At 51.1% G+C, this 27,659-nt stretch overlaps 1 protein-coding gene across 1 annotated transcript in view; it reads right to left on the minus strand.

Moving 5' to 3' along the window:
- The window catches only part of SRCIN1 (SRC kinase signaling inhibitor 1), a 200,067-nt gene that overhangs the window by 38,619 nt on the left and 133,789 nt on the right, over positions 1 to 27,659 (minus strand). Inside the window, exon 4 of the mRNA XM_019550251.1 lies at positions 1,268 to 1,460. Coding sequence (XP_019405796.1) covers positions 1,268 to 1,460 — 193 coding nt within the window. The remainder of the gene's footprint in view (positions 1 to 1,267; positions 1,461 to 27,659) is intronic.

Below are 27,659 nucleotides of genomic sequence, written 5' to 3' on the forward strand. Positions count from 1 at the left end.
GCACTCTGGGGGTGGGGGTGCTTTAATTAGAGCGGCTCTGAGAGTCGTTCTAATTAGAGTGCTACAGCGTCTCATGTATCAGTGTCCCTGCGCTTCATAATAGTGGCAGGGGTGCTTTAACTAAAGTTCATTGAACGAGCTTTGGTTACAGTGCCCCTGCTGCCATTTTGAAGTGAGGGGACACTGATACATGAGATGCGGAGGCTGGCTGGAGCACACTAATTAGCACGTTCCAGCAGACTCGATTAATCAAGTCTGTTTCGACATGCTGTAATTACAGCGCACATATAAGTCAACCCCATATTTTCAGGTTCAGTTTTTAGAAAAACTGGCTATTTCCCTGAGCATTAGTCAATAACTACATATAAATACCCCAAACTGCTATTGCGCTTACAAAACCCCACAGGAGAATCAAATAACCAAGGCGAAATAACTAGGTTAATAACCAAGGCCCAAAGGGTTAAAGGCACTAAAAGTACTAAAATGAAAACTGCACTGAAAATATTTCTGACTGGACATTTTCACTGTATTCACACAAATACTATGAGTAGCAAAGTCATGACCACAGAGAACCTGACTATAAGTCAACCCTGAGTATACATTGAGTGTGACTTTTACAGTTCCTTAGAGAGAGAAAGATTTAAAATCAGAACAATACAGTATATGTATGTAAGTGTGTGCATTCACACACATATATATATATGGTACATTACATTTGTGTATGCACATATGTGTGTGGGGGGGAGCTGTTTGTATGTGTACATTTATATTATGTGTGCATGCATGTATAATTATGTATAGAAACACACATAAGTATGCATCATGTATGTGTGTATAAATCAATTAGTGCATATGTCACTCAGAAAGTAAGGAATAGTGATTAGGCTTCACTGCAAATTCCTACCTGTATATATAAATAAATATGTTTATAGTATGTGTGTGTGTGTGTGTACATATATGTATAAATATATGTATAGATACACACATGCTGTGTGCACATGCATGTATATACACAACTGTATGTATGTGTAGGTATGCACACACATTGATGCTATGCCTCATCAGCCTCCCAAGAACAGGAAGGAGATCACTGCACCTAAAGGAGTTACTCCTTTAATCACAAGAAGTAGCAGGTTGTTGTATTCACTTGAGCCAACCATTAGAGGGAGACATAATCACACAAAGCAAGCTTAACTGCTTGATTAATACATTCTGCAAAGTGGGGCTCCTGTTGCAAGGGTTAAATCAATTTCAGAGCCATGGGTACCTGGTGACCGCAACTTAGTCTGGCTGGTGGAGCGGGACAAAGGCAAGCTCTGGCGGAAACGATTCATCCTGTTGAATCCTATGGGCAGCTCAGCTTCAGACATGGTTTCCAGGGACTCAGCTGAAGCAAAGGAGAGTTTGGCTTGGTCAGCCAGGCCAGGCTGGGAGCCCTGGGAGTGCCGGGAGCTTCTTGTCTGCAAAGGAAGAGACAAGGGGTTACAGGGAGGCCAAAGTGGGGAGTACACCACTTCTGGACTCTCAGCCACCCACAGCAGTGATGTGCCAAGGGGAAGGGGCCTCCTTGAAGAGACCAGGAAGTATCAGTGCCGATGCAACAATAGAGATCTATGGTTGGGACCTAGTCTAATGTCCTCGGGGGCTTAGTTCCAGGTCCCCACTACTGAGTCCATAATGTGCTGTCTTTCAGACTCCGTGCCACGCTACTATTTCAGTCTAAGGAAACCTTGCTCTCCCGTATGAAGCATTCGCAACCATACTGTGTGCTCCTTTGCCTCTTATAACTGCTCCCTCTCTGCTGTGTTAGTGGGCACCCTGCATTTCAAAGCCTCCCCTTGCCACACTGAGCTCCTTTGAGTTCTTCTACCATGAGCCTGCTTCAGACAGAGAGGAGAAGAGATGATTGGCAGCAGAACCCAGGGCTTGAGCACCCACTCCGGAGTAACCTTAGCAATTAAAGGAGGAAAGACATCCATTACACCAATGAACCAGCTCCTGGGAAACATAAATGCCCAGGTTATTCTGGAAGCAAAGCAGTGCTGAGGTTTATGGCTGCATGAGGTAGAGCAAAGTAATGGGTTCGGGTTTACAGCAGTAAAAATTTAATATGCCAGGAGTCCAATTTTACATGGCCAAACATATATCCACAAAATAAAGGCTCAGACAGCAGACGGGGGCTTTCTGCACAAACATCTGTAAGCCCTGTATGTGGGATATACATATTTAATAAGAACAGAGCGAAGCCGGTCCATGCTTCGCATGAGTCAATGGATTTTATACCCCACATTAATCCCATGGAAAGAAATATGCACACCCTAGGAATATATTGATCCCAGACACACAAGAGTCTGTCTGGAAGCCAAGGGCCTGCTTTGCAGAGGCACTAATTGCCTGTGGCTGCATGTGAATGCACTGAGAGCAGCAGCACCTCTGGAAGCAGGGCTGGGGTGAATACAGAGGAAGCTTGCCTGTAAGTGTCTGTCCAGATCTGAGAATGGACTGCCATCTCTGTTTAGTTCACTCTCTGTGAACATGGGTCAGGGCAGTGCCAAAAGGGTCTGCCTGAGATGATGCACCTTTGTAGCAGGCAGAGGCATAACAAGGCAGCTGGGTGCCTAGAGAAGTACCAGTGCAGCAACTCCTGGCTGGTGGGGCTGCCAGCACAGATGCATGGCTGGGACAGCAGCTGTTATTTTTCTCCCTCCCCACCCCAACCCCATAGGCCAGTACCTGGGTCTACTGCCCTGGTTGCCCTGCCTTAGTTATACTACTGGTGACAGGCACTGGGCAGGCCTCACATCTGATATAGGCTCTGTCCAGAAGAGCCTTCAAGCAGGTGTCTCTGGCTGGGCATCCTGAAGCATGTCGCTCTTCTGAGGCTTTTGTGACATGGTCAAGTGAGGCCTGGAACTCAGAAGTCCTGCTTCAACCACCCATGCCATGAGCCACATCCCACGGCCACCTGTGCCCAACCCAGTACTGGAGGAGTCCCCAGGTTGCTTCACCTGGGAGGAAACAGCTGCCTGCGCAGCCCCAGGAGTGCAGGATTGGATTTGAAAGGGAACCCATATCAAAGCTGACAAATCAAATGCAGAGAACAAACAGCCCCTGGAGTGCAGGAGAGGGGCTGGAGTGGGGACAGCAGCTCTATTTTAAGACCAAAAAGAAAAATCAATCTGGTACAATAACAGCCATCATCACCACTTAAATTAGGCACTAATTGGAGCCTTTCATTAGTCCTGTGGGGTGTGGGGGATTTTTTTATGGGGTGAAAATCTTCTCTCCCTGAATAATTGCTGGAAAATCGGCTGCCTTCTTTTTCTTTTTTAAAGGCATGTTTGGCACATGGATCTTTCCATTCCAGACACAGAGAAAGGAGGTTTCTCTCCTCTCAAACCTTGGTCCTCCCTACAGGAGCAGTGTGGGAACTGAAGGGCAGTGGTCAAAGCCTGCAGTAGTGATCGCAGTCATTCCCTATGGACTTTGGATCTGAGCCTCAGACACTTGCCCTGGGTAAAAGGAGATTTAGATGAACCAGCTGGGACTGTAAGTGTGCCAGTTGCCGAGTGCAGCACTGGGGTCTTGGAGAAAAGTCCCAAGGCTCAGTTGGCTTTTGGGCATCTGTGGCCCTGTCATGGACCTGTCATGCCCCACCCCATGGAGTTGAGTGTTTGCTCTGCTACCATCAGAGGTAGCATGTATTATGTGCTCAGGAACTGATATACACACAGGAAGATACCATCTGTAATCAGGGTGGGACAGACTGCGTGACAGTTTCAGACAGGGATGCCCATTTGTCTCTGTGAGTGAGAGGGCTAATAACTCACCAGAGACAAAGTCAGGAATGACTTGTTAGTCTATTTGTCATGTGTAAAGACAAATGCTGCTCTGGCCTCAGTCAGAACGCGTACACACAGGCATGCACATACAATCATCCCCATGTACACACTTGTGTATGTGTGTACAAACATGCAGACGTGTGCACACACACATCCTCATACATATATGCACAATGCATATATGTACACATGTGAATACATGCACACCCATATAAACACACATGCATGTGTGCAAACACCTACATATGCACAAACATGCATACATACACACAAACAGGTGCACACACACAAGCATGCACACATACCCATACACATACAAACACACAAGCAGTGGCAGCAATTGATGAGAAGACCCCTCACTCAAGCACACACATACACGCACACGTACACATACACATAAATGGGCAGAGATGCCGACACTTAGGTAGACACATAAACATGCATATGCATGTAAATACAATCAACTCTGCACAAATGTGCACACAGACAAGCACACCTGCACAGGCACACATGCACATGCTACCATTGGGGCCTGCCCAATCCCTGGCTGCTCAAAGACAGGTGGGCAAGCGTGACTGAAGCAGCAGACTTGCAAGTACAGCTCTTTATTTCTTGCAAAAGAAGCTAACTTCACAGCCCTTTCTCCCTCCTGCCCTTTAAGTGCCATGAGCATGTTTTTCCACAGTGAATGCAGCAGGCAGTAAATCGGTTCCACGCTCAGGGGGATTTCAGACCTGCTCTGCACTGGTGCCCATGACGACCCAAGCACGCGTCAGTGGGGAATCAGGACCTTCGCATTCTATTCCAAAGCCTATTCTATTTGAAAAGCAAACAAAGGTGATGTTTCCAGGTGAAGAAAGTAAGAAAACAATAAAGGCTAAAGGAAAAGGGATGCTCATCCCGCAGTTAGCATGCTAGACTGAGGGGATGGCCGCCTCCTTTATTGTCCTGTCCTTCTGCCACTGATTTCCTTTGTGACCCTGGTTAAGTCACATAGGCCATATCTATGCTGCTTGCACATGCACACCCTACCCGCCTGCTCCTGCTTGCAGGCCCCAAGCTCAGAAATTGGCAATGAAGCCACAATGGGACCCCCAGCATTAGTGTGGCTATGGGGGGGAATGGGGAGCACTGAGGAGCATCATCAATCGCCCATTTCTGGGCCTGGCATGTACACACAGGAACTGGGGGATGGATGTATGCAGCTGCGACACTCCGTGAACATGCCGGGCACATGGCACAGACACAGCCTGCATCACTCTGTACCCCAGTTTCCCACCTATGAGCAGGAGTGATGCCACCCCTTTCTCAAACGCTTCACCTGTCTGAGCATCCCCTAAGCTGCAACTTCTGAGCCTCCCCTAAGCTGCAACTTCTGTGGGGCAGGGCTGGTCTGCGGCTCTGCCCATATATAGCACCTTGCACAATGATCCTGGTTAAGTCACTCAGGGACGGTTTTGAGACATATTTGCTCAGCAGTACGGATGGAGTTAAACATCTCCACCCATCTCAGCTGGGCTCTCTGAGCAGCATAATAAAGATAGCAAGGCTTGGAGTAATGTACTGGGCACTTCCAGCCGCAGACCTCAAAACATGTCACAGAGGCACATGAGCTAAAGCCAGGTCCTTCTCAGCTCTGGGAGAGCTGCACTCGTTTTTTGCTCCCTTGTGACGGGTAATGTCATCCTGCTACAATTCGCAGTGAAGACACATTGAGCTGCTGTCAGGGCTGGGCCTAGACCCAGTCAGGTTTGTAATGTATCTGAAGCCAAAAGCTGGAAGGGGCCTCCTGGGCCTTGGAGTCTAGCCCATGTGTCCCCAGGCAGCTAGATCATACTGCCTTCTCAAACTACTAGCCCTAACCTCTGAAAGTCATCGGAGCCCTATACAGCCCATAAGGACTCCCATTAACATGTCCCCTCTTCCCTCTCCCCTGCAGGCATTCCCCATCCTGCTCCATTTTCTTCCCATCCCTTCCTCTCCTCCTGCCTCTAGTCTCCTGCAAAGCAAACCCAACTCTGAGCTGTACTTTCAAGCCATGTAAACTCAGGGAAGGTTTTGAGACATTTGCTCAACGGTACGGATGGAGTTAAACATCCTGCCTGGTCATTTGCTTGTTTTGTGTGGAGGGGGAAAAAAAAATCGAAATTCCAAAAATGATTTTAGCTGAGGTAAGGGGTAGACTCTCTCCCTATCTCTGTTGATATCTGCATCCTCACGCACACATAAGATTCCTTAGCAGAGTGATCATGGTTGCCATGCTACCCTCTTGGTTGCTAAGGGTTTCAGCATGTGCGCCATGCAAGTGTTTAGCTCGATGTGCTCCAGAAATGAATCGAGATGTTTCCCTCTGGAAAAGGCACCGCTTGATGTGGTGGGGAGTGGGGAAAGGAGCTTCCCAAGGAGGGTCAGGTGCCCTCCATCTGCTCCAGGTGAGCTGATTTCCCACAGCTCTCTCCTCCTCCACCAAGATTTCAGCTGACCAGGGGTTATTCATCACCCAAAGAAGCTAACTGCAGCACTAGCTTGAAACAAATAAAAACAGGAGCATGGGAATGGGTAGATTTGGGGCTTGAGGGGAGTGTGAGGATCTGTTGTGAGCCAGGTAGCTGCCCTTCATCCAATGGCATTGCAATGGGACAGCCACGCCATCACTAGTCATTCAAAAGACTAAGTGCAATATTCCCCAACTCCTCTCATTGGAGAGGACCTCTGCAGCAGCATCCTCCCCACTTGCATTTTACTGCACAGCTGGACAAATGCTGCCAGCTCCCTACCCTGCACAGCAGGGGGAAGTCTGGTGGTTCAGGTGCTGGTATGGCCCCCAGGTAACCTGGCTTCAGTCCCTTGCTTGACACAGGGCAGGAATGAAGGGGTGACTGTAGTATGTGCCAATCCATCTGTGCTGGCTGCCATAGGCTACAGTAGCACGGCAGACAATGCACTATGGCAGGCTGTATGAGCTAGTGACCACTGTACAGATTTTCCAGGACTCTGGTATATACTGGGGTTACTAGTCCAGGACAAAGCCTGTGCTTCTGCATCTTCACTGCTGCTGTTTCTTGAGCTGGCTGGAGAAACCCAACACAGATATGCTACATGCATTTGTAACAGGGATATCTGTCCCTTTAAGAAGGAAGTCAGCCTTGTTAAGACATCCCAGCTGCTGTTGCTGAGTCTTCTCAACAGGGTCAATTGTTCCCTCTTAAAAGGAGCAGACTTCCCTGTTACATCTCCCTCTCCCCAAGAGTGGAGTCTACCATCCACTCTTCCAGATCTAACTCACCTCCTTCCTGGGAGAAACAGTCACCATTGCCATGTGTAGCCCTGGATATCGAAGGATTAGGGTTGCAGTGGCAGGTACCAATGCTTCAGTCTGTGGTTGGCTTCTTGCAACCATATTAAAGTAGCATGATTTGTTACAAAAGTAAAGGGGGCCCCAAGGAGGTACTATCAGAGGCCCTTGATTGTCCACTTCATGGCAATACACTCCTTCTCAATTATGGAGTATTTCTACTGTAAGGGAAAGAGCTTTTGACTCATACAGAACTGGGTATTCTCCATCCTCGAAGTCCCAAGGCCTCACTCCAAGGCATCTGTATAAAATAAATTTGTGGCTAAAGTCCAGACTGTGAAGCATCAGCATAGTATGCAGTATCTGTTTTATCTCTGCAAAGACCTTGGCACATGCTGCAAACCACAGCACTGCTCTGGGTGCTGTCTTGAGCAGTTTGTACATTAGCGTGGCAGTAACTAATGAGAACTGTGGGATAAAGTGCCAATAATGAATAACACACCAATCCCAAGAAGGACTTTAGCTGCCTGTTTGTCTTGGGTACAGGGCACTCTACCAAAGCCTTCACCTTGTCAATGTGGGGTCTGATCTCCCCATTGCCTAGTACACACTCCAAATACTTGGTTTCCTGACAGCCAAGATGGAATTTTGCTGGATTTGTCATTAAGCCTGTGGCCTAAAGGGACAGTAGCATTGCCCTGACCCACTGAAGATGTTCCTTCTAGGTACTAGTGAACACTACCACATCATTGCGACAGTTCACGTCATACTCTTGCTGTGGCTGAAGTAGCTTATCCATTAGCTGCTGGAATACAGTGGAGGCACCATGGAGACATAAGGGGGGGGCGGGGGTTGCACCTGGTAGAGACCATTGCCGGTATCCCTTTGTTAAATCCAAGGTTGATATATATTTGGCTGTCCCCAGCTGTTGTAACAATTCATTGACCCAGGGCTTCTGGTAGGCATCAAACTTCAACACTGCATTCAGATTACGAAAATCACTGTGAAAAACAGATCACCTTAGTTGGTTTAAAAACTAACTCAATTAGGCTGCACCATTAACTTGATGACTCCTCAATCACCCCCATATCTAGCACGCTCTGCACTTCCCTCTTTGCCATCTCCTGGAATCACCTGGGCATTCAGAAGAACCCCTTTTGGATGGGCTGTCTTGGTTTCAGGATGATCTACGATTAATCAAGGTGGTCCTGAGTGGGTGCCCTTTCAAAGGAATCCATACTTCTTGTAGTAGTTGGGACATAAAGACTGTGTCCTGCCAAGAGGTTATGGATCACTACTGCCTCCAGGTACTGAGTAGCATCATCCAGGAGCACAGAGATAAAATGGAACTCACTTGTCCTATGATATCTACCCAACTCACGGAAAGGCAGTGCCAGCCAATGGTAGAGGCACCAGGGGCACCCAATGCCTGAGGCATGAGGCCAATTGGCACTCAGGGCATGATGTGCCTTTAATGTCTTTGTCCTGACAAATCATGGGACAAGAGACTGGTGAGTATGCTTTCTTACGTTTTCTCTTACGGGTCTCACCACTCCTAGGGTCTCACCAACAATATCTGGCAAAAGTGCTCCAGGGTTATCACCTCTGCTATCTCTGTGGCTGAGCAGGACTCAGGTTTCAGGCACTGAATATACCAGTCCTTGAGGTGCTGAAAAACCACTCGGGGCTGGAACCTGAGTTAAATGGCTCTTCACAGAACCGGTGCTGGGATGCCTCTTTGATGTACTCCAGGTGGTCTGATATGGTGTCATAATCATCACGTCATAATCCCATGACTCCTCAGCTAGTCCAGCATGCTGCCTATGGTTCCCCAACTAAGTAAGGAGTTAGATCCGTAGCCCACTGCTTCTGGGACCACTGGTACGTTCTGGCTACCTGCTCTAGAAAGGCCTCAATCATCATCTGGCCCTGTCTTTGTAAGGGCTTCACCCCATTCTGTTTGGGCTACAGAAGTAGCACCCATCTGTGAGCTGGCCTTCTCCTGGAGTGGTAGCCAAAGCATAAAGTGCTGCTGCTCCTCCTGTTGAAAGTGCTGCTGTCGAAGCTGCTGTTGTTGGTGTAGCCCCTCCAGGCATTTCAGCAAGGCTTCAGTATCCATTTCAGTTGCTGGCAGAGGCTCTACAACCTATAAACAGGCTGACTAGTGGGTTTCCATGAGCAGGTTTTGTTCCCTGAAGAGCTCTGCAGCCAGTCCTCCCAAATAAAGCATAGTATCTGAGCAGCATATAAAACCTATTCCGGGCATGAGGATGAGAGCCCTTTGGCTCTGACCCCAGCACATCAGCCTGGCCTCTCCTTCTGCTCACAGCTCGCCTCCTGCTTTCAAACTGTTCCGTCTCTGTTTGCTGCCTTTCTGCTCCCTCCCCTGGAGTTTTAACCTCCCAGGGGAACATTCCCTCATTATCCAAATACCCAGAATCTGGGGGCTGTCAACAGGGCTGACTGTTCCCTCTTAAAGGGACAGATTGCTCTGTTACAGCACTGTTATTATGCTCTCATTCTGCTGTGTAGACACACCCTTGCTCTCCCTCAGTGCCACAGCACTGAAGCAAATGTGAACAAAATCTGTGGTAGAGGCAAAACTGAAGCTGGAACTCATGACCCCCCATCACAGTGCCCTAACCATAAACCCATCCTTCCCCTCTGGCAAGAGAATGAGCAGAGAACTGTCTGGTTCCACCTCCAAAAGGTAGTCAATTAGCCTTGTACTGAGTCCAAGCAGGACATAGGGCTGGGGTAAGAGGAAACATCAGCACCCCCTGAGCTCTGCATGAAATGAGCATTCCACTGTGGATCCATAGAGAAACTCTCTTTGTCATTTCCCCTTATGAGCAAGGCTAGGAGCTGAGACCCTTTCCAGGGAAAAGCCAGGGAGCTGTGTGCTGTGGCATGGGGAGCGTGTGGCCTCCCACCCACCCATTAGATCCCATGTGTGAGCTAACAAAATGGACAGCCAGCAGCTTGTCTCCCTGTGCGAGCTGCTGCCACCACTTGAGTTGAAAAATGAAGGTATGTTCTGCCTGCTATAGCTGGCAATGGCCGCTCTGTCCTTGACCTCCAATGGACCATTAACAAGCTGACGCAGAGAGAATGGTTTTTTATGACTCTGACTCGTTAATGACTTATCCTGCTTTCAGATAATATGTTAACTGACAACTCAACCTCCCACACATCCTGGCTCCACTCCTGCCCCCCAGCTGAGGTACTAACACTGCACTGTCCCTGTTGGCCAATGCTCTTGCTAGAGGCTGGATTATCTCCTCTTCCTGTTCTGCTCGCAACAACTGCTACCTGTTTTTGAGTAGATGGGACTTAGCCACATTCCTGAAGCAGTCAAACAGCCTTGGGCCCATCCAAGCCCTTGGCATAGCTCTAGGCAGAAGGCAAGGAAGAGGTGCACCTTATAGCCTAGCTGAATCACAGAGGCATAAGCTTTCACAGGCAGCAGCCTATTTTGTCAAATATTATGAATGGACTTCATATGCATTATTCAATTAATCATTATTAAAGTACAGTCTCTTCCACAGTACTGTGCTGTATCTGGTAGCCCTTTCCTGACCTCACTGAAATCAATAAAAAAATGCCTATTTATATGGCAGGACACAGGCTGGCACCCACAACTTGTAGGGGTGGGATGCCCCGAAGTCTCTGTAGCTGCCATGTCATTAAAGCCTGAAGCAGATGCCGCTAAAGCCTGCTGTTGCCCACCTGCCTGCCTCCCCAGTTTGTTAGAGACCTTCTTGCCTGGGCATGAGTGACTGGCGCCTCCTGGATCTGGGGGGGCACCCGCAGGAGCCGCCGATGGCAGTGGCCCTGTCAGGGGGTGCACCAGCCCTTCCGACAGCATCAGTATCGGCCATCGGGGGGGGGCACTGGCCCCATCAGAGGGGGCACGTGCACCCCGGTGCACCCCTACCAGTTGCCTATGTGCCTGGGTATGTTCTTTAGGATGCAATCAGCCACTCTCTCCTGCTCAAAGCCACAGTTTGGAGATGCAGTGAAACTATCAGTGAAAGAGATGCAGCCATCTTGGAGCTGGAAAGAAAGGGAATGGGGGATTGGCCCACTCTAAAATCAATGGTCAAAGGCCTGTTTCCATGGCTGGGTGCAGGAGGAGGTGCTCACTGTTCTGTAACTGGGTCCTGTCAGTGCCAGCTTGTAAATCTCAGCCTTGTGCCTGACAGCAGCACAGAGCTGTCACTGGGGAACATCTCACTCTAGGAACAGCTGACTCCATGCTGTTTTCTAGCCTGTTTACCAGTGACCAGGGGAATGAGGTGAGCTGATTACAACAAGTCTCAGAGCCTCTGTTGGCACGACACATGAAACCTTCAGGCCCCTTGCTGAGCTCTGCCGGCAGCTGTGCACATAACATCTGGGCAGAACCACAGTGATTCCAGGGCTCTGCATCCAGCTTAGCAGAGCAGCCCCAGGGAAGAGGTCGAGGGTGATGCAGAAAAGCAAGGCCAGAAGATTCCTCTAGCCTGGTGGCCATGTGTGGGCATCACATGTTGGGTCCTAGAGATGAGGAGCTGAGATAACCAGCATCGTGTCCAGCTGCCTTTGACTCCCCAACCCAAAGGAGCAGGGGTACAGTGACCATTGGGTCAACTTTGGGTTGGCTTTCACCACTGACTGGGGCCACAGGTTGAATTCACAGCTCTGGAATCACTGTGAGGCATCCTGAGTGCTCTGCTACCATGCTCCGGTCAGCTGCCTACTACAATGGGGCTGTTCCAGGCATCACTCCACAGAACTGAAGTGCCTTGCGGCTGAGTATTGCTGGGAGAGGCTGGGAACATGCACTTTCTCTCTGAAAGAGCATTATTCAAACACAGAGGCACTATGATCCAATCATGGGGCTAGGGACTACAGAGATAGCCACTCTGCTGCTAGCCTTGGACACATCACTTTATCTGTGCTTTGAGAGGTTAGTTTCAAGGTCAGAAGGGATCATTCTGATTGTCTAGTCAGAGCTCCTGTTTAACCCAGACCAGGATCCCAAAGGCTGAGACTGTCACGCATGGGAACATGCCATGATCATAATACTCTGGAAGCTACAGAGCTGCTTTCATCCCAGAGGGCTTATCCACCTACCAGCCATACAGTGAAGGTATCAGTGTCTGTGCTATCAGAACTCTGCTCTTATTTATACTTCTATCACCCCACTCGCATGGGAACTCACACAGCTTGGCTCTCAATGCAGGAAGGGGAGAGAATTACAGAAGGAATGGTGGGCAAGAAAATTCAATTCCAGCTGCCAGTGGAAATCAGGACCAAACTTTGGGTCTAGCCCAAAGAAAAGGGCTGGGGCAGCTGGGGTGAAGTCCATCCCAGTGCGCAAGTCTATCATGTTGGTTACCTCCTGCCTAACCATGAAGGGTTAAGGATGAGTTCTGCAGTGTGAGGGCATCATGCTACATTAGCAGGGTTTCCCCCTTTCTCTCAGTGCCTGCCATGAAGCCTTTCAGAGGGATGAGCCCTACCCGTTGGAAGATGTGGCCCCAATCAATTGTGCATGCTTCAGCCTGCAGAGAACCTGGCCCTAAATGGCTGCACAAGGTCAAATGCCTCAGCTTCTGGTCCCCCACTGACAAGTGCAGCAGACCACCCTGGCTCTTGCTGACTGCATGCCACTGCAGGGTTAACAGCCTTCCCACCACCCCGCTGCAAGCCTGTATCAGGCAGGTGGTTCTGCTGAGGGTGCATTTATGCCACAACGATGATATATCGTGAATGAGCAGCTCTGGGGACAGAGCCATGGGGCCGTGGCGATGTGAATACCAAAAGGACTCACAGGGAAGGAAAGGAAGCACAATCCAGAGCTGCCTACCACTCCACCATGATCCCCAGAGAAAGGAAGCAGCCATCTAATTAACCCCTTGCACACCACTTCTCCCAGGGAGAGCCACAGCCCCCACCCCCGCCCCAGCACCACAACAAAAGCAAGGCCTGGCTTTGAGGCTCTAATGAAGGACTGGAGGAGGATGGCAAGGGCCTGGAATTCAGCACAAAGCAGAAAGCGCGGCTTGTTTGATCAAGGCTACCAGTCAGCTACTGTTTGTGAGCCTGTGACACCAGCTGCGGAGCTGGAAAGAAACCCAAGCAGTGAGCAATATCTGGGAGAGTAGGCTGATGTGAGTGTGTGCAGGGGGGAGGGTTGCTCTAACAGGCGCCAAGGTCAGGGAGATTACAGCCTGTGACAGGGGAGGAAAGGCAGGTTGGGTATGGGGCTGCTGGGCTAACTGTACGCTCTGGATGGCCTCTTTGGTAAGGGGCCAGGGGCATGGCGGCTGCTGGGGACTGGGGGCAAATCCACATGGCCTGTAGGTGGTTTGGGGCAAGGGAGAGCAAGAGAAAGGAAGTGAGGGGGAGGCCAGGAGAGAAAAGGGAGAGGACCATGGAGAAAAGAAGAATTTGTGAAAACAGGAAGGTACAAGTAATAGAAGCAGAAGACAAATGCACTCTTTGAGCAGGGCATGAGCCAGCTCAGGCAGATCACAGAGCAGAGAGGGAAGGGCAGGGCTCATAGGGTAGCTTCAGCCCGCCAGGGCCATGCCCTGGGAGAGGGTGCTGGGAAGCCAAGCCAACTGCTCCACCTGTAGCCTGACCCCCGAGTGCCCAGTACAGCTTACGGGCCTCCTACCACCACCCCTGGCACCCAAGATGGTTGCAGAGTAAATGACTGCCCTGCTGGAGGGTGGGTGAACCCTCAGGCAGGCAGGCAGGCAGGCAGAGAGGCAAATGGCAGGCAGACCAGGCAGGCAGTGCCTGTGATTTTGGTCCCACTCATGGACAGCTTGTACCCAGCGTTGGGTTTTTCCCTTGGGTTGACAGGGAGAGACTGGATATAGTCATGGTGCAAAAGCCCTCCAGGTGCAGGGTGGAGATATAGGAGCCCCTGTCTCTCACAAGCTGTCATGGGGACAGCTATTTTCATGGGCAGGGATTGAGGAGCCAAGCTTCCTGTCCCCTCACAAAGCACCTGGCTTTGTCCTAGTGTCCATGGAAGGAGGACCAATTGTCATCCGCATGCCTTTGGGCCTCCTGCTTCTCACCCTGCTGGAGGACTCAAGAAGGTAGGAGCCCTTGCGGCTTCCCTTCTGCAAGGCAGCCCAACCTACTGGCTAGAGCACTGCCTTGGCCCCCCAGGACATCTGGGTGTTCCTGGCCTGCTAGGTGACCTTGGGAGGAGTCCCCCTCCAGCGCCGTGCCCCAATTGCTCCACCTCTGATCATGCAATGGCAGAAGATTGCCTGAAGATTGGCAGACAAGACGTTCTTCCTATGATCCAGGTGTTATCAGAATGATTAATAAATACTATGCTTGCAAGGTGCCCAGCCCTCTCCCTTCACCCAACAAGCTGGTGACAACACCACCTGCTGGCATCACCCCTCTGCACATGGTGCTGCACATGCTTTTCTCACTGAGGGACCAGTGTGTGCAGCCAAAAGCACGTCCTTTGCTCTCTCCTGACACCCACTGTGGCCCAGGTGAGAGCACATGGGGCACCTCCCCTCTTCCAGACTGCAACCCTTTTTTGTATGTGCTTGTTTTACAGCTAAAAAAGAAAATAAAATAAGCTGTTTGTTCCCCTCCAGCTACATCTGCCTCATTGCAACAGTATCTCTGGTTCTTTCCCTGCCACAGCCCAGCACCATTCCTCACACCTTCAAAGAATGGGAAAAATGCAGCATGACCCCAGGGCTGTAGTACTGTTATGGTATTCAGGAAACAGAAGCACCATTCCCTGCTCTGCTACTGATGTACTAGGTGACTTTGGGCAGGTCATTTTGCTTCCCTGTCAGCTTTGTCGATTTGCATTGTGAAGTTGTCTGAGCAGAGCCTACCTCTGTGCATGTGTAAGTCTTGCACAGTATGGCCATGACCTCAGCTGGGACTGGTAGGCACTGCTGTAACACCAACAGGAGCTCCAGAATGGAGAAGAGCAGAAGTGCCATGCATCCTTGTCTGGTATGCTATTACTGACAGCAGTCAGTACCAGGTGTCTTGGAAGGAGCAAGGCCTTCACGGTATCAGGTAGGGGCTCATCTGATCCTCCAACGGTGACCAAGATAAGCCTCTGACAGCCTCTTTCTTCTGAATCAGCAGTGATAGCTCTGATTCTTGCTGTGGTCTGTGCTATTCTTTGCTGTCAGGGTGTGGGGCTGGCAGAGAACACCCAAACTCTGTATCATGTATATGGCCCTGGACTCCTAGAGTGTGCTCACAACAACCCTGGGAGGCAGGGAAATGCTACTGTCTTCATTTAACAGGCAGGGAACTGAGACAGAGAGAGAGAGAGACTGAGATCCTGGCTCAGAGAGGTATTTAGACACCCAGTAACTTCAATGGGAATTAGGCACTCAAATGCCTTTGAAGCTCTGGGCCTAAGTGACATGCCCAACGTTATATGGGAAGTCTGTGGCTTAGTATAGACACCCATCAGGGTCCTGCCCCCACCACTAGTCCAAGCTTCCTTTGCAACTTTGCTTGCTTTCCCAGGAAAGGTGCTGACCTGGGGGAGCAGGGTTGAGGCCTGCCAACCTTGGAACTTCTTTGACAGCCACTGGGGAACTGGAGCAGCAACTGCAATGAAGTGTGAACATGCCCTTCCCCAAGCCAGCTCTCCCTCAGCTCTCTGCCCAGGGACACTGGCTAACAAAGGGCCTGTGAAGTAGAGCAGGGAGGCACTCCCACACACACCTGTCCTGTGGAGGGAACGAACTCTCCCACAGTCCCTCTGATCTGGGCTCAGCACCTGCGGCAACACTGGATTCAACACTGCTAAAAGGCTTATGTAAACGTGGCTGGGAAGGGGCTTTTGTCTTTTCTCTTCTCCAAGCTAAAAAAAGATACAATTAAGCAATTCTTTTAGCCTCCCAAACTTCCAACAATCCCTTTACTGTCAGCACAGAAACAGCTTCATTATATCTGCCCTGCTAGATAAGGAAGGCTCTCTTTTGCCTCCGCCCTCCCCACTGCCACTCCTTCCCTGCTTCATGTATCTATCTATCTATCCCTCCCTCCTTCTCCTACATTCCCTCCTGCTCCTTAATTTGCGCCAGCCTGTTACACTTGTCAACTTGGTGGTGTCACCTATTCAGTGCTCCAGGAGCAGAGATAGCATCCCAAGCCACCTGACAGGGCCTGCGGGGGAGTGGGGAAGATAGAAGTCAGTGAGCTTGGGTGCAATTTGTGGGGTAGGTAGGAAGAGGGATGGGTGATGGGGCTATCCCTTCATTCAGGTACTCTAGTATTTTGGTTTTGGACCACGCCAGAAATGAGGGAGACTGATGGGTAGACATACAGGAACCCACCGTAGACAGATCCTTATGCGTAGAGATGAGACTGATGGATAGGGGGATACTGGAGAATATACAGTGATCCTAGATAGCTAGGTCACTATAGATAGATACTATCTTGTCACTCAGTTTTGACAAAATGTGCTGCTCATCAAGTGCCCCAGGGTGTACGAGTTATAGAGCACTGCTAAACACAAATAGCGCCAAACACACAGAAGATGAGAAGGCCAGATTCTATTCCACCTATTAGGCATGTAAACAGACATAGGCACTAAGCCTGTATTGCACCCTGTTCGAGTCCCTGGAAAAAAACCTTACCCAAAAGGTGGGCAGCTCTTCCTCTTAAGGATAAGATGCTGGCATGCTATGAAAGCAGATTCATCAATGGATTCTCAGGGTTTGAATTTCATGGATTTCCCTGGGTAGGATCCCAGGGCAATCTGGAATGCAAGTGTTAGGTGAAGACCAGTCCCACTTAAGGAATCGAATTTTGCTGGACACAGGGCAAGTTTTCTTCTCTCTCTCTCTCTCTCCCTTTCTCTCTCACACATACACACAGCCTTTATGCTCTGTCCAGGCATTTTCCAGTGCTTGAGAATAAAATCTGCAACCAAACAAAAATACGGACGTGCAATAACTATGTATACATGCACTCCTCATGCCCACCTTGATTTCCAGTCTCATTTCCAGTTTGCCCCTAGCCCTATAGATCCCAGACCCTAAGACCACCCAACTGTCCGCATGAAGAACCAGCAACACAGCTGCAAGTGCTGATACGGACCTGCTTCTCGCTCTGGCAAAGATAAGGCCTCTTCATGCTGGTGCCACAAGCCTGCTCTGTCTCCAGGGTCACTCAGCGTCTCCCCAAAGGTGACGCTGGCACGAGGCAAGGCCCCCGAGATGGCTCTGCCGGCTGCATGGAGGCCGAGCGGCTGTGAGTCAGGAAAGCAGCTGTGGCTGATGGCTGGAGCTGGCAGCCTGTGTGCCAGCAGCCCCAAACCTCCCCTTTTCACGCTCCATTCTGTCACATTTTGCAGAGATAATGGACTGGAATGCATTCAAGGCAGCCGGGCTGGCAATAAATTGGCCCTATGTGGAAGCACAGGGCCCTTTAAAGATCCCAGCCAACAGCTATGCTCCATCAGCTGTCACCCAACAGACTTCCACCTGGGATCACTTGTGTCTCCCCTGCAGGGCCAGGGACCAGCATAACCCCAAACAGATCCGATCTGTCCTGGCTTTGGAAGCAGCCCATGCAGACTGGGTGAGCCCAGGCAGGGCCCAGGCACAGTGATGAAACCAGTTATTGACTAAGCAAATAAAACCAAGGCTCCAGCTCCCAGTCAGATGCTGAGCTGGATTAATTCCCCATAATCCCTTTCTCATGAGTAAAGCCAACATCTGACCATGGCCCCCAACTGGCGAGATACTAAACACCTTCTGCTCAACAGGTGGGCATGGGAACTCAGCCTCCCTGCTGGATTGGGGCCTTCTGGAGATGGTGAGAACATCTTTGCCTCTAGCTATGGCGCAGGGAAGAGAGGAGAGGCTGATCTCTGTCACCTGTCACTGTTTGGAAACTTGATCCATGGGTAAATTACAAAGGAGTGGGTTAGCAGCCCAGCATCTGGCCTCCCAAGAACCTGGAATCCAGGCAGGCAGCATGGCAAGGAGCTCTGTGGGAGTCATGATAGCCAAATGGCCTGGCCTGGGTGCTTGAGATTGCAGGCCCTATCATGAGTTCTACCACTGGCCAGCTGGTTCAGCTTAGTGAGGCCATCTCTCATGCTGGGTCTCTGCACTGGAGCCCGATTTTGGTGGAGGCTTTTAGAACAGGCATCCTGCTCCAGAAAAACAAAGAATTATCCCATTAGAGCCTGGGCCTCCCTCTCACCCAGGCAGGCCTAGCAAGTAAAATGAAGGTTATGACCACACTGAAGCAGGAGGTGTGGTTGACGCAGGGGCAGGCATATATCCATGCCAGCGTTGTTCCAGATGGCATGGGCACTACAAGCAGTGGAACTGGGGTAGGAATGGCTTGAGCACAGGCTCTCCCAGTCTGCTGGGGCATGTGGGAATGTGCTGGGGTGGCTGGCCTGCCTGGAAGTCCAGGCTGTCTTAACTCCACTGCTCTGGTTTCCTGAGCTAGCAAGGTGAAAGCTAGGGCAGCAATCATACCTCCAAGGTCTCAAGAGGGAACTGGTCCTGGCCCTGGTCCATCTTGGCTCTGTTCAAACCTGCCAACTCCACTGAGATCTGGTAATGAAATGCCTTCCTCCTCTGGTCCCCACATTCCTTTCATGTCTCTGCTTTCTCCTTGAGCTTTCCAGGGAGAAGCTCGGGTAGGAGGGTGATTCCTGCCTTGCGAGACTAGATGCAGACAGGGCGAGACTGGATGTGGACAGGGCAGTGTTCTGCTCTGGCAGTGACCTGGCCTGCTCAGAGCTTCTCATCTGCTGCAACCCAATCTACCTTGAGACCACCAGAAATTAAACAGAGGCAAGGGGAAAGAGTGGCCCATTGGTCAGAGCAGTAGCCTGCAACCAGAGAGACACGGGGTCAAGTCCCTCTGCTCTGCTGTAGATGCCTCCTGCCACCCTGGGCAAATCACTCGGCTTCTCTGTGCTTCAGCTCCCCATGTACAAATGTGGAGTTAATAGCCCTGCCTGTCTCAAAGGAGTGTTGGCGGGTGGGATCAGCGCACCAAAGAGCAAGAGGCACTAGGCCACCTTGATTGATAGGTGCCTGCAAGCAGCTTAGACCCATAGGCCTGGACTAGGAGGCTCAGCACAGAATCCAGTACCCTGCCTGGCTCGAACATGAACTTCTGCAATTGGTTGTATCCCATCTCAGTGCCTGAGTTTCCCCACCTGCACCACAGATCTGGTCAGGAGGTACAAAGTCCACGACTTCTGGGAAAACCATGGGAACAGCAAGGTGAGTGTTCGCACCCCTCTGCTCTGGAAGAGCAGCCCCCTGCCCTGCTTGAACTGCAAGCCTATTTGTAGGGGCAGTGCAGATGGTGAGGTACAGTCCTACAGTTCTGATACCATCCTGCAGAGGGCAGCAGTGGCACACAGATGCCCTCTGGTCCAGGGCATTCTCCTCCTGGGCCCCAGGGGAGCTGTGAGCATCCCTCTGTCAATATTTACAAACCACTGGAATGGTGAAAGGGACCTATCCCTGCATACAGGGCTCAGTCCTTGGCTCCTCCCAGCCTATATATTTTCCCTAGTTAAGCAACCTTTTAACTAGGATTGCAGAGCACAAAGGGATGGAAAAAGCAGCTGACGGGTAGCCTCCCAACACCTGGAAAAGCTTTCACACAGACGCCACCACTTTCCCTTGTCCTGCGTCCCCCTGCCTAATGCTGCTTATATCACCTTCTCCCAGGAAAACCAGGCCAGGGACTTTTCAGTTTCATCTGTTTGAAAAAAGATATTCAGTGCCACAGAAAGTCACTTCCAGAGCACCCCTCTCCCTGGTGAATGTCAGGTGTGCTTTCACTGTGAAAGCATCTGCATTCAGGATGTGGAGAGTCCAAGGAGATGGGAATAGCAGGGCTGGGGATTTTGGCACAGCTGGGACTTGCCCTGAATAGGCCTGTTGATTACTGCAGAGCTCATTAAGACCATTGTGCACAGGGGACTGGGCTGCCCTGGGAGCTGGTAACACAATCTCCAGCCTTTCATCTCTAGGCTGGCTGTTTGATGGCAGCCAGGGTCAGCGATGGATAAAGTTGTTAGTGGAGACAGTCAAGGAGTTGGAGGCAAGGGGCCAGAAGGAAATCAGTCCTTTCCTCTGCTTTTGTTCAGATTTCAATGAAACCTGTAACCAAAATCTGACCGTTTCCACCAGTCCCTAGAGCTGGTTTAAAGAAGGGGTAGGACATTTTATCCCCAGAATCTTTCCTCTCTTGTTTCACTGCCCTCCTCTCTTCCCAGCTGAGACTGCACTGAAGAATTTCACATAGAAGCTCTCTTCTGTTTGCTGGGGATGAGCTGTGTCATAGACTCGGGGTGACTTGATGCCAACCTCAGCAAAGTGGCAGTTACACCCCAGCAACTGACGTTCAGAGCTGGGTGTTTGGAAGTACTTGGCATCTCCTATTGTGACGCCAACACAGGTTGCATTTGGTGAGCTCACACACTACATCAGGCGGCTGCTAGGTGGGGCTGAGAGAGAGAGGGAAGGTACACATCCTGAGGTGGCATGAGATGGACAAGAGTCTCTGTAGGCGACTGGAGAGCCCTTGTCTGTATGATTACTCAAATGCCTCTGGAGTTTGACTGTGATCCCCATTATGATTTATGGAACCGACAGCCTTTGCAAAGGCGCCTTTCTATTCTTTTCATATAAATCAAATGAAGAAAGGAAAGCAGCTCTGTGCTCAGCCAGTGGCTAATATGCTGAGCTCCTCTAAAAATCCAGCCCTGGTGATGAGTGCTGAATAGCTGAATATCTGCATGTGCACACGTGTGCACACACACACACACACCTCCCATGGCCTGTGCAGCAGAGGCACCAAAGAATGAGCCATGGGGACTGAACTCCACCTTCACCCCTGGAAACAGGAGCACATGGGCAGTAGGTAGGAATCGTGTCCAATCCCTGCCTATAGTGAGTGAGCATAGGATCTCTCAGGCACCCCCTGAAATCCACTGGCCCTTGGGCATCTCCTTTGGAAACCCCTGACCTTCCTTGGCAAGCCTGCATCTCTCTCCTGCCTAGTGATCTGTCTCTCTTCTATGCCCCCACATTACCAGAATCACCAAACACCTCTGCATCTCTAATGCTATTAGTACTGAGGCAAGGAGTATCTTTTTGGTCTGGGTGTGTGTACAGCCCCTGGCACACTCAAGGGGTCTCGTCAATGCAAATAACAACAGCAACCCTATTATACGGGTGGTCAAATGAGGTCCATAGAGACCTGTGAGGAGTAAGGCCTTATCAGATGTGCCCAAGGGCCTATGGAGAGCTGGTAGCAGAACAGAGTGTGGAACCCAGGTCCCCCCCATACCTCGAGTGGAGTCCTGGGCATTGGGCTATCGTTTATCACGGCTGCTGCAAAGCACCAGCTGTTACCATGGAAGTCCTAACAAACCCCCACTCATACGCCAAGCACCGTGCAGAGACTAGCAGCTCCCAGCCAGGTGCTAGCCCCGAGCACCCTGCTGCGAGTGAACCGGAGGAAGGAGAAACAAACAAATGCAGGTGGCATGGCACAAACTCCACTCTTCTGATTCGCGCCCTGATGAACGCCGCTTCACTCTTAATTATTGATGAGCTCTGATAGTAAACAGGCTAAAGGCATTGCTGGGGAGGGATGGCAGAGGATCAGAGCCTGGCTAACAGAGGGTTTTGCGACAGGGCTGTTGACGCTGCTAGACACTTTGCTGAGAACAGTTAGGGGGAGGGGAGGCAGGTTTCCATACATGTCATGGAAGCATGAGTTTAATGGACTTTCCCTGGAGCTTGAGCTCCTAAATCCCATAGGGTGTGCCTGTGGGGTGGGGAAAGGAGAAGGGAAGTGAGAACCAGGCAAATTCTGCCAAGCATTATGGGGGAAAGGCACAAGCCCCTTAGGCACTTTAAAGGACAGTGACCTAGGAGTGATCCTAGTGGCCATATCATCCCACAGGCCCCTTCTTGGCTGGGGTATTCAGGGCACACTGAGCTGGGGAGGGGGCTCCTGGCTCCCCCCAGCTCTCTCTGCCCTGGAAAGCTGCCCTGTCCCCTGGATTCTGCCATTCTGGAGCGTGCTGGAACCCTCAGTCATCACCTCTTGCCATACGTGTCCCCTGGTCTCTGTAAGGGTCCCACTGAAACAAGGCCCTTTCGTCTCCCAACCAAAAGCATCCTAATAAAGTCAGAGATTGAGCCACATATCCATCCTAGGGATCTCAGCACCAGAGAGTGGGGCAGAACCAATGTCCACAGGCTGCAGCTCAGGAACTGCCTCTGTTTTGTGCCAGTGCAGAGGGCAGTGCAGCCACACAGGACAGCAGTGCAATCTTGTAGAGCAGCTATGCAGTGCAGTGTGCCCGTGCAGTGTATTGAAGCTGGGTGCTATAGGGTGATAGAGCAATGCAGTACACTACACCAGGGCAGTGCAATGCAGCCTGGTGGCATGGCAATGCCATGGACGATGCCAACCAAGTGGGGAGGAGGGGGCAGTGCACTGTGGCAGTGCAGTGTGACAACAATGCAATGCAACTAAGCACTGCAGCAGTATTCTGTAGTCTCGCCATGCAGGGAAGCAGTGGACAGTGGGGAGAGTGGGGAGACAATGCACAGTGGTAGGGCTGTGCAGTGCATCACTGCAGCGGTGTAGCAGAAGCACCATGCCATGACAATGCCGTGTGCCATGGGATTGCAGGACAGCTGTCACACTGAGACCAGGAGAGGACCATGGTCTGTGAGGTGTTCCTTTCATAGTGTACCAAGTACCAGAACACCTTGGAGGGGGTGGTGGAGAAGGACCCTAGATTTCAAGACACTGACTCTGGCCCACATCACTGCAGCTTTCTGGCTTAGTGGCAGCTCTCTGGGGAGTGTGCTACCCTGGAGCAAACACACTGCTTATGTCCCCTCGGAAGGAAAGAGTCCTCCTACATAGCAGCGCATGCCTCCCAGGTAGGGACACAGTCCCCCATTCCTGCACCTGGGGTTGGGATTTGCCACAGACTCACTGCCCTGGAAATGCCATCTCCAGAAGACAAGGCAAAGTCCAGAGGTTTAAGCATCAGATATGCTATCTCATCACTCTACTGATGTCAGGGCACATCTGGAAAGGGGCTGTTCAGCCCCGCCCACCACTTGCTGGAGGTGCCACCCTCTTCTGGCACATCCCTGATGGGCTGCTTGGTTGCCAGCAACTGAATAGCAAGGCTGGTACTCCAAATCTCCCTGCATCTTTATGCCTCACTGTGTCAGCTACTTCCACCCCACAGGTGGCTGCATTTCTTTAGGGCCCCATGCATGCAGGACCAGACCACTGCACGTGTGTACTCTTGCTCTCTACTGGAGGGAAGCAGACCCCCTCCACTGGGTGTCACAGCACATGGGCCCCAGCCAAAGCCCATATAGCATCTTTGCATTGATGGGCATCTTTGCAACAGGAGGGGTGGGACCAGGACTGCTCGTGCTGCTAACAGGTGTTGTTCTTTAGCTAGGGGCTCCCTGAACCAGGAGGATGGCATTGGTATGAATGAATGGTGGAGATGCCGAGCTGTTTGGTGCATGGAAGTACCTCTATGGCCAGAGATAAGTAATGGGGAGGGGGGAAGTTCAGGAAGAGCAGTGTAGTGATAGAAGATATAATTTCGAGAAGCTCCCTATTAGGAAACTGAGGAAGTTGGGAATTGGGAGATGGCTCCCAAATTAAGCAGCAGCTAGATAGGTTACTTAGAGAGAGAAAGGATCTGCGGAGGTTATCTACTTCTCCACCATGAATGTTTGTGTTGGCACTGTGACCTGTGCACCCCACCTCAGTTGCCTTGATGACTATGAGCTCTGGTGTCAGGGCCTGGTGTTGCCAGTGCTGGGGGTAAAGCCTCACTGATACCCCTTTATTGCTGCACTGTATAATGAACAGGAGAGGCAAGAAAGAAAGGCTCCTGAGATCCCCTCTTGCTATGTCCCTCTGGAGACAGAGCTGGGAAAGCACAGAAAAGGTGTGAGAAGGAAGAACTAGGAGGAGGCTGACATTTTTTTTCCGGACATCACAAAGGTTTTGCTGGAAGAGACAGATAGGCCCAAGCTGTGAAGAATGGGTCCAAAATGACCTACAATATTGGGAACCCGGGGCAGGAGCGGGGTCAGGACACACACACACACACACACACACACACACACACACACACACACACACACACACACACACACACACACACACACGTTTCTGATCACAGCTCACCTCAGACTTGAGGGGCTGGGACGACTCTTTTATGAGTTCCCCCAACCTGAGTATACTCCGAAACTCCATCATTTCAGTTTCAAATTCCCTTCTTGTCACAACCTTTCAAATTCCCGCCTCACCCCCTTTCCCATCCATCCCCATGCCCCCTGGCTGGGTCTCACCGCCGAATTAAAAATGTACTGCTCAGGGCAACAATAATTCATCTAACGTCTAATGCTCCACATTTTGTCAGGATTATCCCGATTAACCCGGAATTAATCCTGATCGCAATGTTAACAGGATTAACGCAAAAATCGGATTAGTGGTTAAACCAGACCCCTTGACTAAAGCAAGGGGCCCTGCCTAACAGATTTGCATGGGCTACCATTGCCCGCCAGATGTGAGCAGGAGCTAGCTAGGAGCCTAGCATCCCCTTGAGGGGCCCCTCTTGGCAGGAATATGATTAAACTGGTTACTCTTGAACCCAGGGCCCCACGGCAACGGAAGCCCACCGTGATCATCCTTCAAAGCCCAGGCAAGCTGCTCAGCGTTCCAGGAAAAAGGGAGAGAGGAAATGCATGAGGGGGAAACAAAGAGGGAAAGAGCAAAGAAAATAAAAGAGAAAAGGGCAAACAGTGGGAGGTGGAAATCCAAGGGTGGCATTTCCCCATGTCCAGTGGCTTCCCCTCAACCTTGCCTTCATCGTGGTTTGGAGCGCAGGTGGCTGCTAGCTCTTCTCCCAGGCTGATACCTGCAGCTCCTCACTCCTCTGCCTGCCTGATAAATATTTAAAAGCCTTGATTCTCTGCAGCCTCATGAATATTGACAGCAGCTGCTTTCCTGCTGCCTGCCCCAGTGCATCCTGGTGATGGTTCTTCCACACGCATGGGTTCAGAGCGTGTTATCAGTCCTATCCCCGCTGATCAGAGCTGGGAGTTGTTGGGGGGGGTGCTCCTAGGAGACCCCCTCCCAGTGCATCACACAGTGCATTGGGGAGGAATGGGAAGATGACTGTGTCCTGCTGCTCTGACGCTCTCTGCACCAGTGACCAGGCCTGAGGACACCAGCTTTAGACTCTGCCCTCCCTTAGGGGTGATGGCCTTGAATGTCCTATCAGGGACTCCCCAGTGCTACTCTAATGGTCTCTTGCCTGAGTGCCCCCTGAGTTGGAGCAGCTTCTCCTCTGGAGTGGCCCCAACCCAGCCCCACGTGGGGGCACACTTTGGACACAGCCATCACAGCCACACTTCTCTTACAGCACAGGTCATGACTCACTGGGCACAGAGCAGCTGGGAACTGCCTGCTCTAATAGCTCACACCATGGTGGTCCCTCTAGGACAAGCCAGCAAGGATGAAGTCAGCAGGGAGGGGGTGGGGGGAGAGCCCTCACTCTGAATACAAAGGGCTGTAACCCAGCAGGCTAAATCTCAAACACAAACCAACCAGGCAAGCTGCCTGGCAGGACCCTTGTCCAGCGTCTCATTCAAGTACTCAATTCCCTAGCTGAAAGAGCAGAAAGGGGGAGGTCACCCATACTCTCTGCTGGTGGTTGGGGCTCACAAAGAGGGGCATCAGGAGTCAGCCGCCTGTCCCAGGCTGAGCCTGACCTAGCAGGAGGGGAAGTGGTGCTAAACACAGGGAAAGGGTAGTGTGAGCTGGTACAGTCATGCCAGGGCTGGTTACATCTGCAGCCAGTGCCGAGTGAGTGAGGAGCCAGCGGCTTGCTCCCAGGCTCTAATCAAGGACGGCGTCCTCCATCGCTGCCTGTGCCTCAGCTGGCCTGATGACATTTACCCTGGTGGGTTCTTCCATCTGCCGGGTTAAGCAGAGGCCAAATTAAAACACCCTGTTCCCCAGCGATGTGACTGCACATGATGCATCTCTCAAAAGCAGCAAACTACTGAGGCCTCTGCGGGGCACGGGCAAATCTCAGGGAGCATCAAATGTGGGAAAAACCATTAGCAGGGGGTAGAGAGGAGGGGGCCTGAGTCTCACTGCCTGCAGACTGGGTGTGTCACACAGCTAAGCCCTCCCTCTGTCACAGGCCACGGTGCAGGGGTCCCACAAACTTCTGCTGTGTTGGGACAGGTGAATCTTGCTGCCATTCTGTCCTCTGAACCCGAGATACACAGGCTCCTTGTGACCTGCATCCTGGCCACCCCACAGCACAATGATGGTATGAAACTCTCCTGCAGCAACTTTCAATTCAAAGCGGTCCCAAAGCAATTTAGAAACAATGGCCCAGACCCCGTGGGAAGCTGAGGACCCTCAATGCCCACTGGCTGCCAATGAAAGTAAAGGGTGCCCAGGACCTTCCAGGGTTACAACCTTTAGGACCTTCCAGGGATCTTGCCACCAAAATGCAGCCACCTCTGGGGTGGGGGATGTCAGCTGTTTGACAGTGCACAAGAGCACAGCACAACTTACTATGGCCAGGAAGTAAGAGAGGATATCACAGGACAGTGTTTCTCAATCTGTGGGTCATGACCCCAAAGTAAGTCATAAGAATATATGGAAGGTCACAAACAAACTTTAAAAATGGATTCTCCTTCAAAGGAAAAAATGTGTGAAACCATGGCTTCTCCCTTGCAGGCTGGCAGAGTTCCAGCTAGCAAGGGGCTGCTTGCACCACCCCACCCCACCCTACCCCCGCCGCCCCACACACTGGGGGCGCTGGGGATGAGGGCACTGGGTCAGGACTGGCCATTGATGTTTACAAATGGGTCCTGGTACAAAAAAGGTTGAGAACCACTGTCATAGGAGATGGGAAATTAAGTAGCTTAAAACAGAACAATGTAATGACCCAAACTACCATTTGGCCACAACGCTGCATTTAACACCACTTAATTGTCAAGAAAAGTTCCTGGGGCTGGTTTGCTTTGACAGTAAGATGCAGGCAGGCCTGTGATCTGGGACTGGGGGGGAAGGAGGGTTGGAGGTGCTAGAGAAGAGGCTGGAAGCAAGTGGTCTGAGCTGCGCTTAGATTCTTGATCTTACAGTTGGAACATCAGCGAAGGCAGGAGCTGAAAGGCACCCCAGGGCTGGGTTCAGTTTATGGATGATACAGACCTCACGGGTGACCTTGGGAACCTTACTTAGTCCTCTGTACCTCAGCTCCACATCTGCACAATAGGGGAGCCATTTCCCTACCCCCTTTCCTAAATGGGTTGCAACGATGAATATAAAGTGCAGAGAATACACCCCCTGAGACTGACAGTGAATTGAGCATCTAAGGACAACCTGTAAGGGACAGACCAGAGAAGGGGAGGAATGGGGGACCATGGCAGAAGCCTGCC

Source organism: Crocodylus porosus, unplaced genomic scaffold (genome assembly GCF_001723895.1).
Source record: "Crocodylus porosus isolate Cpor-Errol unplaced genomic scaffold, CroPor_comp1, whole genome shotgun sequence".
In the NCBI taxonomy this organism is placed as follows: Eukaryota; Metazoa; Chordata; order Crocodylia; family Crocodylidae; genus Crocodylus; species Crocodylus porosus.